Source organism: Ceratotherium simum, chromosome 16 (assembly GCF_057802395.1).
Source record: "Ceratotherium simum simum isolate JZ-2026a chromosome 16, ASM5780239v1, whole genome shotgun sequence".
Taxonomy (NCBI): domain Eukaryota; kingdom Metazoa; phylum Chordata; class Mammalia; order Perissodactyla; family Rhinocerotidae; genus Ceratotherium; species Ceratotherium simum.
The window spans coordinates 61,728,531-61,743,930 of record NC_141915.1 but is presented as its reverse complement, the minus strand read 5'-3'; the positions used below and the strand labels follow the sequence as shown (position 1 = coordinate 61,743,930).

Genomic DNA, 15,400 nt, shown 5'->3' with positions numbered 1-15,400 from the left:
AATTTGCAAAGGTACATGCACCCCTGTGTTCATTGCAGCCTTATTCACGATAGCCAAGACTTGGAAGCAACCTAAGTGCCCATCAAGGGACGAATGGATAAAGAAGCTGTGGTATATATACACAATGGAATACTACTCAGCCATAAGAAACTACGAAATCCAGCCATTTGTGACAACATGGATGGACATTGAGGGTATAATGCAAAGTGAAATAAGTCAGAGGGAGAAGGTCAAATACCGTATGATTTCCTTCATTAAGTAGTAGATAATAACAACAATAAACAAACACATAGGGACAGAGATTGGATTGGTGGTTACCAGAGGGGAAGGGGGGAGGGAGGAGGGTGAAAGGGATAATTCGGTACATGTGTGTGGTGATGGGTTGTAATTAGTATTTTGGTGGTGAACATGATGTAGTCCATGCAGAAATAGAAGTACAATGATGTACACCTGAAATTTTTACAATGTTATAAACCAATGTTACTGCAATAAACAAAAAATTAAAAAAAAAAACAAAAACAAAAACAAAAACAAATTACTTCAGAAGCTCCTAACGCTTATTCTCATTTTCTGTGTCATTTCATCACGGGCCTGGAGTAGTTTGTGGACAGCCCTGGCCTGCTGACCACACTTCTGCATACCCTGACCTGGACACATCCTTCTGCAAAAGAAGCAATCTGCAGAATTGTATGTGTGGATCAACAAACAGAAGAGGGTGTGTGTAACTGTGTGTGCGTATGTGGAAGAAGGCCTATGGATTTCTCGGCAGTTTGAGGAAGAAAGTGGAGTGAGAAGAGAAGAGTGAAGGAGATTTTGGGGAGTTTATTCTGTATACTTGTATGTGATGTGCAGTTTGTAAAAATACCCAGTGCACTCCATTTGTTTCCTTATGGGAAGGCCATCCTCCCTCAAAACCATGCTGGCGGTAGGACTTCTCTCTCACGCAGGTGTTTAGACCTGATGGCAGAGACTTTTGGCAAGACTGGTCTGTCTGCAATTTTTTTTTACAAAGGTGGTTTGTCTGGCTCGTAAATGGTGTGGCTGCAGTCATTGGGTAGTACAGAATGACCAACTGTGACAAAAGTGTCTAATCATCATTTGACAGCATTGAAAACGTGAGACCGTGTGGTCCAGGTGGAGCCGGATGCACTCCGTCTGCAGTTGTTTCCAGGCGCTTCTCTAGCTGTGTCTGTGGTTGCAGCTGCCAGGCAGGGCTGAACCCAAGGCTCACCTGTAGCCACCCTGGGGCATGTCCTCACCTGTCTGCCTCTGGGAAGGGGCCCCCTCCCCGTGGGGAGCTAGAGGACCAGCCCCTTCACTGGCCCTCGCTCTTGGACTGCCCATCCAGTCTTCATTCCACATCCCTGCTGACCAGGGTCAGGCTCCTGTGCCAGCTATGTCCCTCCTGCTCAGTCCAGGCCTTCAGATCCACATTTCCAGAAAGGTGGATGGTGTGTGGTTGAGGCACACTGCCAGGAGCCGTCCAGGTGGCCCCTGAGCTCGACCCTTCGTTCCCCTACCTCTTCTCCAGGCCGGTGGGTGGGTGGAGGTGCCAGGGAGCCACCTGTCCTCAAGTTGCACCTGTCCCTGTCCACGCTCCTGTCATTCCACGGCACGTGGAAGTGCATGGGTGTGGAGCTGGCTGCAGCAGGTGACCTGGTGGCCCCCGCCCTGAGTGCTCACCCTTCACCTCTGAGATGGAGACCATGATACCACCCACTGTGGGGTGGAGGCCAAGACCACGGGGAAGCCAGTGCACCTCGAGCAGGTAGAGGGCCAGAGAAGAGCAGGCCAGGCGGCCACATGGCCAGGCAGAGTGGACTTCAGCTTGGGCTGGCCTCTCCCCCTCCTGCTGCCAATTCTGCTTTTCCCAGAAGTCAGAACTGCATGTGACATTTCCTTCATCTTATATAAAGCTAGGATTTCTTAAAATGTTGTTTCTAAGAATCTTAACGTCTAACAGTTTTTAAAGGCTTTATTTTGCAGGGGGCAGTGTTAGGTCCACAGCAGAATTGAGCAGAAGACACAGAGATTTCCCATACACCCCTGCCCCCACACATGCACAGTCTTCCCCACTATCGGGCTCCCCCATCACAGTGAGACATTTGTTACAACTGATGAACCCACGTCGACACACCGTAATCACCAAGTCCATAGTGTATGTTAGGGTTCGTCTTGGTGTTGTACGTTGTGTGCATTTGGACACATGTATAACAACATGTATCTACCATCATAGTGTCATACACAGGGGTTTCTCTGCCCTAAAAATCCCCTGTGCTCCGCTTCATCCCTCCTCCCAGCCCCTGGCAACCACTGATCTTTTTACTGTCTCCAAACTTATCCTTTTCCAGAATCTTGTAGAGTTGGAATCATACAGTGGAGCCTTTGATATCTAACATTTCTTAAAAGATTTCTGATTTTCTGATTATAAAAAGGCTGTTTGCTTGCTGTAAAAATGTAAATGAGTGCTGGGAAGTATTAATTTATACAGGAAAGCACAAATTACTAGCTAGAGCTAATCCACGTTTTGGTGCCGTTCTGTCTGTCCATCAGGGTGTTTGTTCACGCTCACACACACATTCTCTTGCTCCAGCACCCACATAGCTGCGTGCACTGTGTCGTGCCCTGCCTCCCTCTGCACGCGCTTTCTCTGTGAATGACCCACTGTGCACGTTTTCGGGTCATGACCATGGCTGGTTCTTTTTAGAGGAGACGTCGGCCACCGGTATCCTTTACTTGTTCTCGGTGGCTCCTGCCGTCTCCAGGCAGACGGACACCCTCCTCGATGTCTTCTCAGGAGACATTTGACGTATTTTGAGAGCGTGAAACAGCCCTCCGGAAAAAGCGCGTGTGCATTTTTACAACAGTAAAGTGCCAATTTGCCCACAGCCTCACAAAAACTAAATATTTGTTTAGAAAATGGTTTTTGCCCATCTAGCCAGCTGAAGACATTTCGTTGTTTCAGTTTGTATTTCTTTAATTTTTGTGTGTGTGGTTTTTGGCCATTTGTATTTCGTTATCGTGTCATTTTTCTGCTGAATTTTTGATTCATTTAGAAATGATATGGTACAAAGAATAAATTGGGGATCTAGCCTTATTTTTTCTAAATGGTTAGCTGGCTGACCCAATACTACTTATTAGGCATGTTTCTAATAAATAGTAAAACATCTATTTACATTTAGCTTATTAATTACAATTACACATATGCATCTAAGATCATACAGTAAAAATATATTGACGTAGAAGCAGTATGTTTTAGTCACACTGATGAACTGGTCGACTGAGACTATTGCCGTCTTTGCCCGTGAGGTCAGTACCCGCCCCACACAGTGTCTTCCAGGGGCCATCGAGAGTGCTCAGTCACACACGCACCCCACCCGTCTCTTCTGAGGGTCCTGGGTGGGAAAGAAACTCCTCATCAGGGATCTGCAGGCTTTCCTTTGGCAGCTCCTTCTGGAAGAGCCTGTGGGCAGTAAACTCTTTTTGTCTTTATAACATGTTCTTCTTTTGACCTCTTTCTAGAATGATGGCTTAGCTGGAAATAGAACTCTTTGTTGGCATATTCTTACAACTTTTCTTAAAGATAGGACTCTGTTGTCTTCAGAGAAGTCGCCCATCAGTCTGAGCCCCCTTGTGAGGAGGGTCTCTTTTTCTCTCTGGCTGCTCTTAGATTTTCTCCTAATCCATTTGTTCTCCTGTTTTACCATCCTGTGTCTAAGTAGAGGTTGCTTTGCTTTAATTTAACCTGCTCAGGAATCCGTATGTTTTTTAAATCTTAGGACTTGTGGTTGTTTGTTTTTTCCATTTGTTAAAATTCTCAGCCACTGTTTCTTTAAATACTGCTTCTTCTCATTTCTTTCTTTCTTCTTTTTCTTTTTTTTTTTTTTGTGTGCTGAGGAAGATTCGCCCTGAGCTAACATCTGTCACCAATCTTCCTCTTTTTGCTTGAGGAAGATTCACCCTGAGCTAACATCTGTTGCCAGTCTTCCTCTATTTTGTATGTGGGTAGCCGCCGCAGCATGGCCACTGACAAGTGGTATAGGTCTGTGCCCGGGAACCGAACCCAGGCTGCTGAAGTGAAGCATGCCAAACTTAACCACTAGGCCACTGGGCCAGCTCCTCTTCCCATTTCTTTCTAAACTCTTCTTATTAGACATGTTAGAGATGTTGCTTAAGGTGTGTGTATTTGTCTGTGCACAGGTGTCTTTAAAGAATTTCTCTCTGCTACCATCCCAGAGGTTCCCTCAAAGGTAACTTTGAAAGTGTAGGAGAGGGGAAGACAATTCCTCTACTCTCTATGTCGTTCTGGCTGGTCTAAGAATTAACTTGACATGAGACAGAATAACAGGAAAAAATCAGCCAAAGCTTTATAACATATGTACATGGGAGAAACCCAGGAAAAGTGAGTAACTCACCAGGATGGCCAAGATTGCCACCGGAAGTGCCATTTTCAACTAAAGACAAAGGAGGATGTTGGGCATAGTGGTTTGGGACTGGTTTGGTTTGGGAGGAAGACAGTTTACATGGAGATGGAAATGCAAATGGGCCAACTATAGACAATGTGACCTAAGAGACAGATTTTTACATTAAATTACCATTATCTTATGGTATTAGGTCCTTCCTGGAATAGGCCCTTTATTTTAAATTCTTTTAGGCAGTTAGAGGGAAGGTCCAAGTTTCTTTCATAGTCTTTTGTTCTTAAAAATAATCAAGAGACACATTTTGGGGTGGCCAATTATGATCCCCCACAGAGCCAATGGGTGGATTCCTGTGTCTTTACCAGAAGTTTCCATTTTATATTTATTCGTTACTTTCCTTGGGTTTATTTTATTGTTCTTTTCTTGATTTCTTTAACATTTATTTTGTTCTTTCTTGTTTTGTAACTGCATTTTTTAAGATGTGAGTTTTCCATCTGAGTATTGCTTTGGTCATGTCCCAGAGGTTTTGAGGGATAAGGTTATCAGCATGATTAGTTTCTAGGTATTCTGCCATTATGGGCTCAGGTTTTCTATTTCGCTCAAGAGTTGTTTAGGAGACAGTGTCAAAATTCCTTTAGTTACTTTTTAAACTTGTCGAATTCTACTTTTGATTCTATTCTATTAAGCAGCCTTATTAAATATACTTATTAACATTCTTTCTCAATTTATTTATACTCATCAACTTGAACTGCCAAGAACCGTGATTTTTGTGATAAAATCTTCCATTCCTCTTGTATTTCTTTCCATTTCTTCTTCTGCTCCGCACCGTTGTGTTCTGTCAATTTTCATGCCGTGTTACTTAGAGCAGAAATGTTCCTGACAGTTACAGCTCATGACGGTTCAAATTATACAGTGTCCTTTCTGATGTTTAGTAATGTTTAATAATATTTCTTTAAGCAGGTGTGAAAAGATCATTTTCAGAAAGAGGTAAAATGTGGCTGTCAAGTAGATATGAAACTGAACACGTTTAGGATTTTCTTCTAGTCATTAAACAGTGAGGGAACCAGACAGATGTAACAACCAGTTCCAAGGAAAAGTCAAAAAAACACAAATTTATATGGAGTAAAGGAATTGAATTGCAAGTGGAGGCAGAACTGGTTCTTCTAAAGGCGGGGAGAGAAGACAATGAAAACTCCCAGAGACAAGGCAGAATTTGTATGTCTCTCCACTTCCAGAGCTGTAAAGTGGCTCAGGAGAGGTGAGACACTGATCGCTCCCGAGGCTGTTCTGTGGACAATGCAGTTTCCATTGAAGGACAGTTTTTTTTTTCTCACACTTTCTCTGCTTTTGATAAAAAACAATCTCAAAGAATTGATCACAAAACAAGGCTGGTCTCCTTTGGCCTGATTATTTCCATAGGTACAGCAAGAGTGTTAATTCGTGATGTTGGCCTTCTTGAGTTTGCTTTGCTGGAATTTTCTGTCAGGATTCCAGATTGGACTTTTAAAAGCTTCTTGTTTGGTGTCCTGAGGCCACGAAGCCAAGAACTCACCAGGTTTCATCTGCTGGATGATTTTGAGCAAACTCCTTTTTTCTTGAGGTTTCCAAAACATCCTGAGCTTCCTGAACTTGCCAGGAGGTGACTCTCCTAACTCTCAATAAGCCACATACCGGTGGTTTTCCTGGGAGGGCTTTGGAAGCGTCGGCTCCATAAAGTCAACCACAGTTCCCTACAAGTGACAGATCCTGATGATCACATGAGCATCATTCTCAAATCTGGCCATCCAGGCAGGGACTTGGTTGCATAATCGATGTTTCCAGTCAAGTCCTGGTAAAAACAAGGACAGATGCTCTTTGAACCTATGCAGAAAACTATATTGCCAGAAAAAGTAAAACTACTCAACAAGAGTTTCTGAGTTCTGGAGAACTCAGACAGGGACAATGAGATACCACTTAGAAATGTTTCATTTCAGTTTACAAAAGCTGAGACCACTCAGTTTTTAGGGACTACAGACAGCTTAGAGGAAAGAAAAAGGGTTCCTTATATATCTAGAAAGTAGAACATTAAAACTACATCTACAATATTCAAAACAAAGCTGCCATCATCCCTTGTCAGTTCCTTCAGCCCTAGGTGATTCTTGTTCCATTTGGTCTTGGTTCGAGGTCTCAACCATCCGTCTGCTTCTCGACTAGAGTTCTGGAAATCCTGACTCAGTCCACTGGGATGGCCTCAGAGTGGTCTGAGCAGTGCCATCAGAAGCCTGTACCCACAGTACCTGCACGGTCCTTGCCCATGGGCCCTGAGACGTTCTTGCCCTCCTGAGATGGCACCCTGGCCCAACTGCAGAACTTTCTCTTTTTTCTTTTTTTTTCATCAAAGTAAAACAGAAACTCTCTGTAGACAAAGACTTAATGTGGCCACAGAAACTCTCTGTAGACAAAGACTTAATGTGGCGGTGGTTACCTTACTACTGATAATTTTCAAGAGTGAAAGATCTGATGAGAGTTCATAACAAGAACAGTGCAACTGAGAAGTTACATTTGGCTGTTTCCATGGCATGAGAAACAAAGTTAGTCTAAAATAAAGTTTTAGATAAAGTTAATCCAAGACATTTAGGCATCTTTTCACAGAAGACTGTGAACATCATATCTAATTTATAAAAATGGATGAACATAATTTTTACAGAGGAAAAAACTCTTGAGGTATGATGTACAATTAATCCTGAAACATAATATACCAAGAATTTCAAGTAGAGAGTCAGGAAGTGAGGAATAGATCCTGATCATCTGCGTGTTAATAAAAGTCCAGACCAAGTGATGTGGAGCCCCAGCTGCAAACTGTTGGCCTAGAGGATGGTGGATTCAAAGTGTAGGGGAGGAAGAGAATTCCTCTACCCACTCTAGGTCCTTCTGGCTGGGCTACAAATTAAATTGAGAGGAGACAGAATAACAGGAGAAAATAAACAAAGCTTCCTAACATGTATACATGAGAGAGACCCAGGAAAACTGAGTAACTCGCCAAAATGGCTGAGCTGCCAGCTTAAATATCATCTTCAGCTAAAGACAAAGGAGGATGTTGGGGGTAATGGTTTGGGACTTCAGAGGGGAGGAAGGCAATTCACATGGAGATGGAATGCAAATGTTTGTTAAACAAGTTTTGCTGGGCCAAATATGGGCTTTTTGGTGCCTTTTTATCACACTTATTTTACAGTATACTATAACTATCTTAGATATTAGCTCCTTCCTGGAACGGGCCTTCTATGTTAATTCTTTTAGGCAGTTTGGGGGAAGGTCAAAGTTTCAGAGTCTCTTGTTCTTAAAAATAATCAAGCCAAAAAGACACTTTTTGAGGTGGCCAACTCTGATCTGCTACAGCCCCACCTTTGAAACTTTAAGAAGTTTCATAGTCCAGAAGCTGAGTTGGTAGATTGTTTCATCTCACTGAACACATTTCTTAGTCCTGATAATAGATCAGTCCAGTTAAATTCATTTTAGAAGGTGATGATGCAGGTGGGCTCCCAAAGTTAGGCCTATGTGGTGGAAACAAGCAATCAGATATTTAATAAGAAGCATTTCTTAATAAGAAAAAAAGAAAAACAAGGTTAATGGAGCAAATTATAAGGCTGTTTCTGAGTCCAGGGAACAGCCAGTCAAGAAGATTTTTAGATGTCAGGGTCGAAGCATCTTTTGCAGCTTGAAATATCTCTGGTGATGTCATCGAGTGTTCAGGTATCCTTTTGAGTGGCTTACATAGCAATAAGCATGTTATCATGGTGATCTCTCAAGTTTATATAAAGTTATCCAGCTTCAGTTTGTGGGGCTTCAGGAACAAGGGTGGTTTCAGTTCTCAGTGATTTAAAAAAAAAATGATTGAAAACATTAGTTTAGAGATTTGTAACCAGATATTCCAGAAGACTAGAGGAATTCAGGATCCGGTCCAGTTTACAGGTAGAAAACAAAAACCTCAAAGACAATTAACAGATTTCTGAAACATAATTTTTCTCTCTAAAATCACCCCCATTTTTACCAAGGATAGCCAAATTAAGACTAACTGTTTTGTAAAGTAAGTCTAGTTTCAATAAATTTGGCCCAGTTATTTACATAAATACGGGAAGAACAGCATTTGATCATATAAGCTTTGCTGGAACTTTTTCTAAGGAATCTCAGATTGAACTTTAAAGGCCTCTTGAGGCCAGGAAAGCCAAGGACTTATCAGACAAAGCCTGTAATACCTACCCATTTGGGTGAATTCTCTTCTTTTGAGGTTCCACAAAATGTTGAGGTTCCTTGCATCTGCCAGATAAGTGACTTTCGTTACTTACCTGGTAAGGTTGCTGGGAACCTTACAACAGGGTACCAGGCACGTATTTCTAAGTGGCTTTATTCTGTAAAGTCCAATTTTTGTTTCTCAAAAGCTGTTCAGTCATAACTGAGTCTATGCCGGTTTCTCTCAAATATGACATTCCAGTCAAAGCTTTGGCAAGATAAGCCATGTTTCCAATTGTGTCCTGTTATAAGGAGAACAGATTCTTACTGAACTTATGCAAATAACTATATTGCCATGAAAATAACAGTACTCACTTACTAAGAGTTTCCAAATTCTGGAGGGATCATGTAGAGAGAAAAAGATAAATGTTTTAATTCTGTTTATAAAAGTATAACTTACCAAATTGTTATAAGTCATAGCTTAGGGGAGAAAAGAGAAAAAGTTTTCCTTAAATCTGAAAAAACAAAACACTTTAAAGATCAGCAATATTTCAAATGAAAAGTCATAAAAATTGTAGTCATCCTCATCAATTCATTCAGTCCTGTGTAATTGATTTTTTTATCTAAATCTTCTGTTAGCAGTTTTATGGGGCCATCAGTTTCTCCATTAGAGTTCTGTAATTTCTTACCCAGTTCATTTTTATAATCTGAAAGTTTATCAGAAACCTGCATTCAAGTAAATGTCAGAGTCCTTCCCATGAATCTCTCTGAAGATGAAAACATTTGCAAAAGCATCAGAGTAAAACGATAACTGTTTGTAAACAACAAAAGACTTAAAAATGGCAATTGACAAAGAAATTTGGTTAATTTTGTGATGTACAACACTTTAAGATAATAACTAGAATTATGGCTGGTAACCAGGACAGATCAGAATTTTAGGAATGTTATACAATTTTTAAAACACTTATGTCAATACATTTACACACACAATATCATAGGTCACTGTGAAACAATGCTTAGTTATCCATTTAACCATAGTGACAAAGATTTTTAAGCAAATGCAAAAGATTAAATGTGAGAAAAACCTTAGCACCTGTGATTAAAGACCTGATAAAAAGAATATAGGAAATTTATTTTGATAAAACAAAATCCCTACTCTTCTGGTAGACTACTCAAAAAACAAACAAACAAACAAACAAAAAACCTTTCATAACCGCTTTACCTAGAGCAGACTTAAAGTTCAAGAAAGTTATCACTTTAAGAGAGGGGAAAAAAACAAATTCTAATTTTGCACCAGCTTACTGTTGATATTAAAACTTATTTACTTAATTAAATTCATTTTAATTTTAGCCAACTTGACCATGCACAAAACTCTTTTCAGAATTTCTCTTTCATAGACCTTCTATAACTTTTTTTTACATTCAGAATTTGTCCCATGCCTCCTTTCTTCCTCCTAGTACTTTAGGACAAAGTAAACTTTCTTAACCAAACAAACAAAAGTATTTCCAGTCTTTATACCTTCTTTACTGAAAACATATCTCACTTTCTTTGAATACAACCTTTTGTTAATTTTTAGTAGCTTTAATCACGTTAGAATTTTTAACTGTTAGAAACCTTAATTTTTAGTGAAAACTAAGTAAGCAAGCAATTATGAACTGTCTTTTACATTAGCATTCTGTGGCTTGGAAAATTTATAAATACTTTTTGTAATTCCTAGGAACACATTACTTTATAGTACAGTCTTTCAATAAAACACAAGACATGTTTACCAATAGACCCAAAATACCTTTTAGTTTTTCTGTAATAAGAAGCCAAAGTAGATGAATTTATATTTAGTAATTAACGTCTAATATCTTATTTAGAAATAATGTAGATATTCAATGAATTTTCCATCATTTAATTGAGCAAAACCTCAAAGTTCCAAGTTACTAAAGAGATTTTGGACGTTATTAAATACATGTCATAAAATATAATTATTGCTAAAAGTTTAAACTCTTACCTCATTTACATCTAAATCATTTGTTCCAACAGTTATGTTTAGATTACCCACAGAAATTTCTTGAGACGTTAGACAGAATTAGCTATCATTCTAAGTCATTATGCTGACAAATTTGTAACAGGGATAGCATGAGCTTTTAAACTAGTAAACCCAGGCTGCATGTCTACATCATATCCAGTGCTGATAACTCTGAGGACATGTCTATTTTAATCAAACCAATAAACTTAAGCAAGCTTTCATTCAGCAAAGATTATTTCATATCACGTTAACTTGAAAGACATGTAAGCGCTTACTTTAAGTCAATTAAACAGAGCTCTTAATTTTGGCCATACCCTCTGGCGGTAAAATATCACATGTATATAACATATATACAGACACACATAAACACATAGGTAGACACTGACAGAGACGTTAAATTTTTGTCATGAATCAGATGTGATACAAAACTCACTAGTTTCTGAGAAACATTTGCATTTCAAAGAATGGCTCTCAGGTCCTAGAGAAGATGGGAGCAGAAAATATACATCATAAAGATACAGAGAAAGCAGTCAAGTTTTCTTCAAGGTGGAGTTTCTGGGGCATATTTGCTTTATGAGTTTTTAATGTCTTTATATCAGGGAAATTTTTAACTTAGGTGAATCAAAAGACATTTATGTTCTAAAATATTCAGGACAATGTATCGTACCTTTAAAAGTCTTTACAAAGCATTTAACAAAGGTCCTCTTTCTAAGTGTACAATTTAACCCTAGACCAATTTACCTTGGGGGTGGGGGAAGCTTTTATTTTTTTTTATTAGCAGCTGATATCAGTCTCTAGTTTTTGTCTCATACTGTGTGGGCTCAGACAACCCTATTGACTTCCCTTTTGTAAGTTTAATTAACACTGTCTGAAGGGCAGATTTATATGCTATCTTACAGTCAGGCAGGGGAAACGTTCCCCAATGAGTCAGTGTTTATCCCTACAATACAATCTACGATACAATCAGGCAAAAAGAGATACAATCACTTAACATAAAGCCCATAAATATATCAATTTTTGTACAAAATTTTATTTGAATTCCATCAACTCTCATATCTCAAATCATAGCTTTCATTAGGACTGTATCAATAGGTCTTGGTCTTATAATTTTGGATGGGGGAAGCATTCCCAGTCAGACATTTTAAAACATGCTCAGGCAAAGTTGATATAACTTCTTTATATAAAATTAGTTCAAACATTCTAACCTTTATAATCTTATCAACACTTATACTTTTACATTTTCTTGCTAATCTATTTTGATAGAGGACTGCAATTTTTCTGGTTTTGTTGACCTGTTTTCCTCCTTGTTCAAAACTTTGAATCCCCTTTCTCTTTTCTTTCTCAGGGATGAGGGCCTTCTTGAGCACTTCTTGTAGTGGGGGTCTTGTGGCAATGAACTCCTTTAACTTTTGTTTATCTGGGATAGTTATTATTTCTCCGTCATATCTGAAGGATATTTTCGCTGTGTAGAGTATTTGTGGCTGAACGTTTTTGTCCTTCAGAATTCTGAATATATTGTTCCACTCTCTCCTAGCCTGTAAAGTTTCTGTCGAGAAATCAACTGAGAGCCTGATAGGAAATCCTTTGTATGTTATTTATTTGTTTTTCTGTCTAGCTGCCCTTAATATTTTTTCTTTGTTGTTGACTTTTGCCAGCTTTACTACTATATGCCTTGGAGAGGGTCTTTTCATGTTGATGTATTTAGGAGATCTGTTTATTTCATTCACTGGTATTTCCAGCTCCTTCCCCAGGTTTGGGAAGTTCTCAGCTATTGTTTCTTTGAACAAGTTCTCTGCTTCTTTTTCCCTCTCTTCTCCCTCTCGAGTACCTATAATCCTTATGTTGGATTTCCTAATTGAGTCGGATATTTCTTGGAGAGTTTCTTCATTTGTTTTTAGTCCTAGTTCTCTCTCCTCTTCCATCTGGAGCATTTCTGCATTGCTGTCCTCAATATTGCTAATTGTTTCCTCCATATTGTCAGCTCTGATGCTTAAGGCTTCCAGGTTTGTCTTTATTTCCTTTATTGTGTTTTTCATCTCTAAGATTTCTGATTGGTTTTTTTTATAGTTTCAATTTCTTTTGTGAAGAAAATGCTGATTTTGTTGAATTGTCTGTGTTTTCTTGTATTTCACTAAGCTTTTTTATAATGGCTATTTTGAATTCTCTGTCACTAAGGTTACACATTTCTGTGCTTTCCAGTTTGACTTCTGGGTGCTTGTCATTTTCCTTTTGGTCTGGAGATTTAATATATTTTTGCATAGTGCCTGTCAGTGTTGGCTTACTTTTCCTCATAGTGAAAATATATGGTTGCAGTTTCCTCTTGCTGCCGCTGGGTGGGGGTCAAGAGCAGTGTATTCTGGCCTGCCTCAATCCACGGGCACTCTCGTTGGCCCCTGGCTGACCTGTAGTGTGGCTGAGCAGAGGCTGCTGGGAGTGAAGCATGGGAACAGCTGGAGCTGGAGCGTGGGAACACCTGGGACTGGAGTGCAGCCGGACCAAAGCAGCTGGGGCTCCGGTGCGGGTGGGTTGAAGCAGCTGCAGCTGAAGTGCCGCTGGGCCAAAGAAGCTGGAACTGGAGTGTGCTGGGCTGAAGAAGGAGGATCTGGAGCGCTGCTGGGCCAAAGAAGCTGGAGCTGGAGTGCCACTGGGCTGAACAAGCTGGAACTGGAGTGTGGTGGGCCAAAGTTGCTGGCGCCAAGTCAGCTGGAGCCTGAGCACAGGCCAAGCCAAAGCAGCCGGAGCCGGGGGATGGGTGGTCAAGCCAAAGGAGCTGGGGCCATGGCACAGTGGAGCCAGGGCAGCTGGGGCCGTGGCTTAGTCCAGCCAGAGCAGCTGGGGCTGTGATGCAGTGCAGCCTGAACTGTCGCTGCCTCTGGTGCAGGGACACAGGCTTACCCTGCTGCTGCTGGGGCCCTGGCACGTGGGGGCCGCTGCCTGTGGGGGCAGGGTGTGGTCACACTACCCCTCCTGGTGGGGCCCGGGCGCCTTGGAGCCGCTGCCTCTGGGGACGGGGCTGAGCTGAAGCACCACTGTGCTGACGCAGTGGTTGGGCGGGCTGGGTGGGGAAGGGGCACTTACTTTTGCCTCCCTGATCTCAGAGGTTTCTCACTTCACTGTGGCTCTCTGCTCTCCTGAGGGGCTAGCTTGTTGAAAGTACCCTTGCAACAGTTCTGCTCCTTCCGTAGGGGGATCCCTATGGGCTGTGAGGGGTCTTAGAGAGCGCTGGTTTTCACGCGGTGAGCCGCCCCTCTCCACCCCTCTGAGAGCCGCGTGGTCTCAGTCTCTGGGTCACAGTCCTTGGGGAAAGAAGGGAGCTCCTCTTACCTCCTTCCACTTACTCTGGGGATTCCAGCACCTCCGTCCTCGGGTGTACGGCTGCCTGGATGTCTCAGACGTCCCCTGTGTGGTGTGAGTAGCTTCTGTTGGAATATGAATGTCCTTTTTGTTGTGTCTTAGAGGGGGAGAGTTCAATGGGGGAAGCTCATTCCGCCATGATGCTGACGTCACTCACTTTTACATTTTGTTAATTGTAACCTGAGTTAGGGTCTTAAGGCTAGTCATTATTTTTTTTGTACTTCTTTTTTTAATTTGGCGTTTTTATAGGTACCAATAAAACAAATATGATGAGAGCTCTCAAAAAACAATTTTTCTCCCAACTTAGAAGTTTTTCCAATTTAATTGATCCACCATCGTCTTGCCACATTGACAAGTAGAATCTTAACAGTGACTCATACCAATAAGCTTAACTATGGACACAAGAGGCATCCCCAAAAGAGATCCAGAAAGTTCACTCCCAAAAATAGTGTAAGAAAGCAAAGGCCATTGCTGCATAACAAGCAACGAAGGTTGATATGACAAAGGCCCCTAAGGAAAGCAATTGCGACTCCTTATGACAAACCCGCCCTGAGAGCTGACACAGCTGGACTAAGAGAGTATCCCCTGGAACCCCAGTCTACTTGACTGGCCACCAAGATGCATGCCGCTACATGCATGCTCCAGATGGCAGAGACCAGAAAGGTCACAAAGCCAAGCTCTCAGGACGTAGAGCAAGACAAAAGAAAAAACCTCATCTAATATGCACATTAACAGCTTTAGCTAAGCCTTGGGTCTCTTGGAGCCAGAATAATAGCTAGGGGGGTGGTACTGCAGGGTTGGGGATCGTGTGTGCTTTACAGAGTACCTCATTGTTGCATGGATGTTTTCTTGAAGTTGGCAGGGAGACCTGTGTCATCTACCCCATCCTGTGACCTGACTTATCCTTCCATGGGAGACTTCTTGAGGTGGTGAGCACCCTAATGACTCTTAACTGCTTGACCCGTGCCCACTAAATTTGCAGCCTTTTTGGCTTACAAGATGCCCTTAGCAACAGCTTTCACCTCATGTGCATATTCCCAGACAACAGGCTTACAGAGATGGCTGTGTCTTATGACAAACAACGAAAAAGAGACAATGAAAAATAGTGGCTATCTCTGGGAGGAAAAGGATCAATAACCAGTGAGTACGCAACAAAATCATAGAGTCGCTGAGTCTAAGAAGCTAGCATCACAGTAGTTTCTCCTGCTAATCTAAATTTAGAAAAGGAAAAAAACTCACCACTCTCACTTCCATTGGACCCTGCAGGCAAAGATCCGGGAGACCAACACGGTAAGAACTCTTACCTCCTGTTGGCTCTTGTCAAGGGCCCAGGATCTCATGGCTGCAGTCGTCCATGAGCAAGCAGCATCCAGCCAGTGAAGTTTTATCCTGTCCAAGTCGCCAG

At 41.4% G+C, this 15,400-nt stretch overlaps 1 protein-coding gene across 3 annotated transcripts in view; it reads left to right on the top strand.

The window, feature by feature from the left end:
• CCDC57 (coiled-coil domain containing 57) overlaps positions 1 to 15,400 on the top strand; it is a 141,722-nt gene that overhangs the window by 77,768 nt on the left and 48,554 nt on the right. Inside the window, exon 18 of one of the 3 annotated variants that reach the window (XM_087441841.1) lies at positions 601 to 1,132. The exons of the other annotated variants lie outside the window; for them this stretch is intronic. Within the exon in view, the coding sequence (XP_087297967.1) occupies positions 601 to 725 (125 nt within the window). The 3' untranslated portion in view covers positions 726 to 1,132. Of the gene's footprint in view, positions 1 to 600; positions 1,133 to 15,400 lie in introns of those variants that run through there. 3 annotated transcript variants of the gene reach the window in all.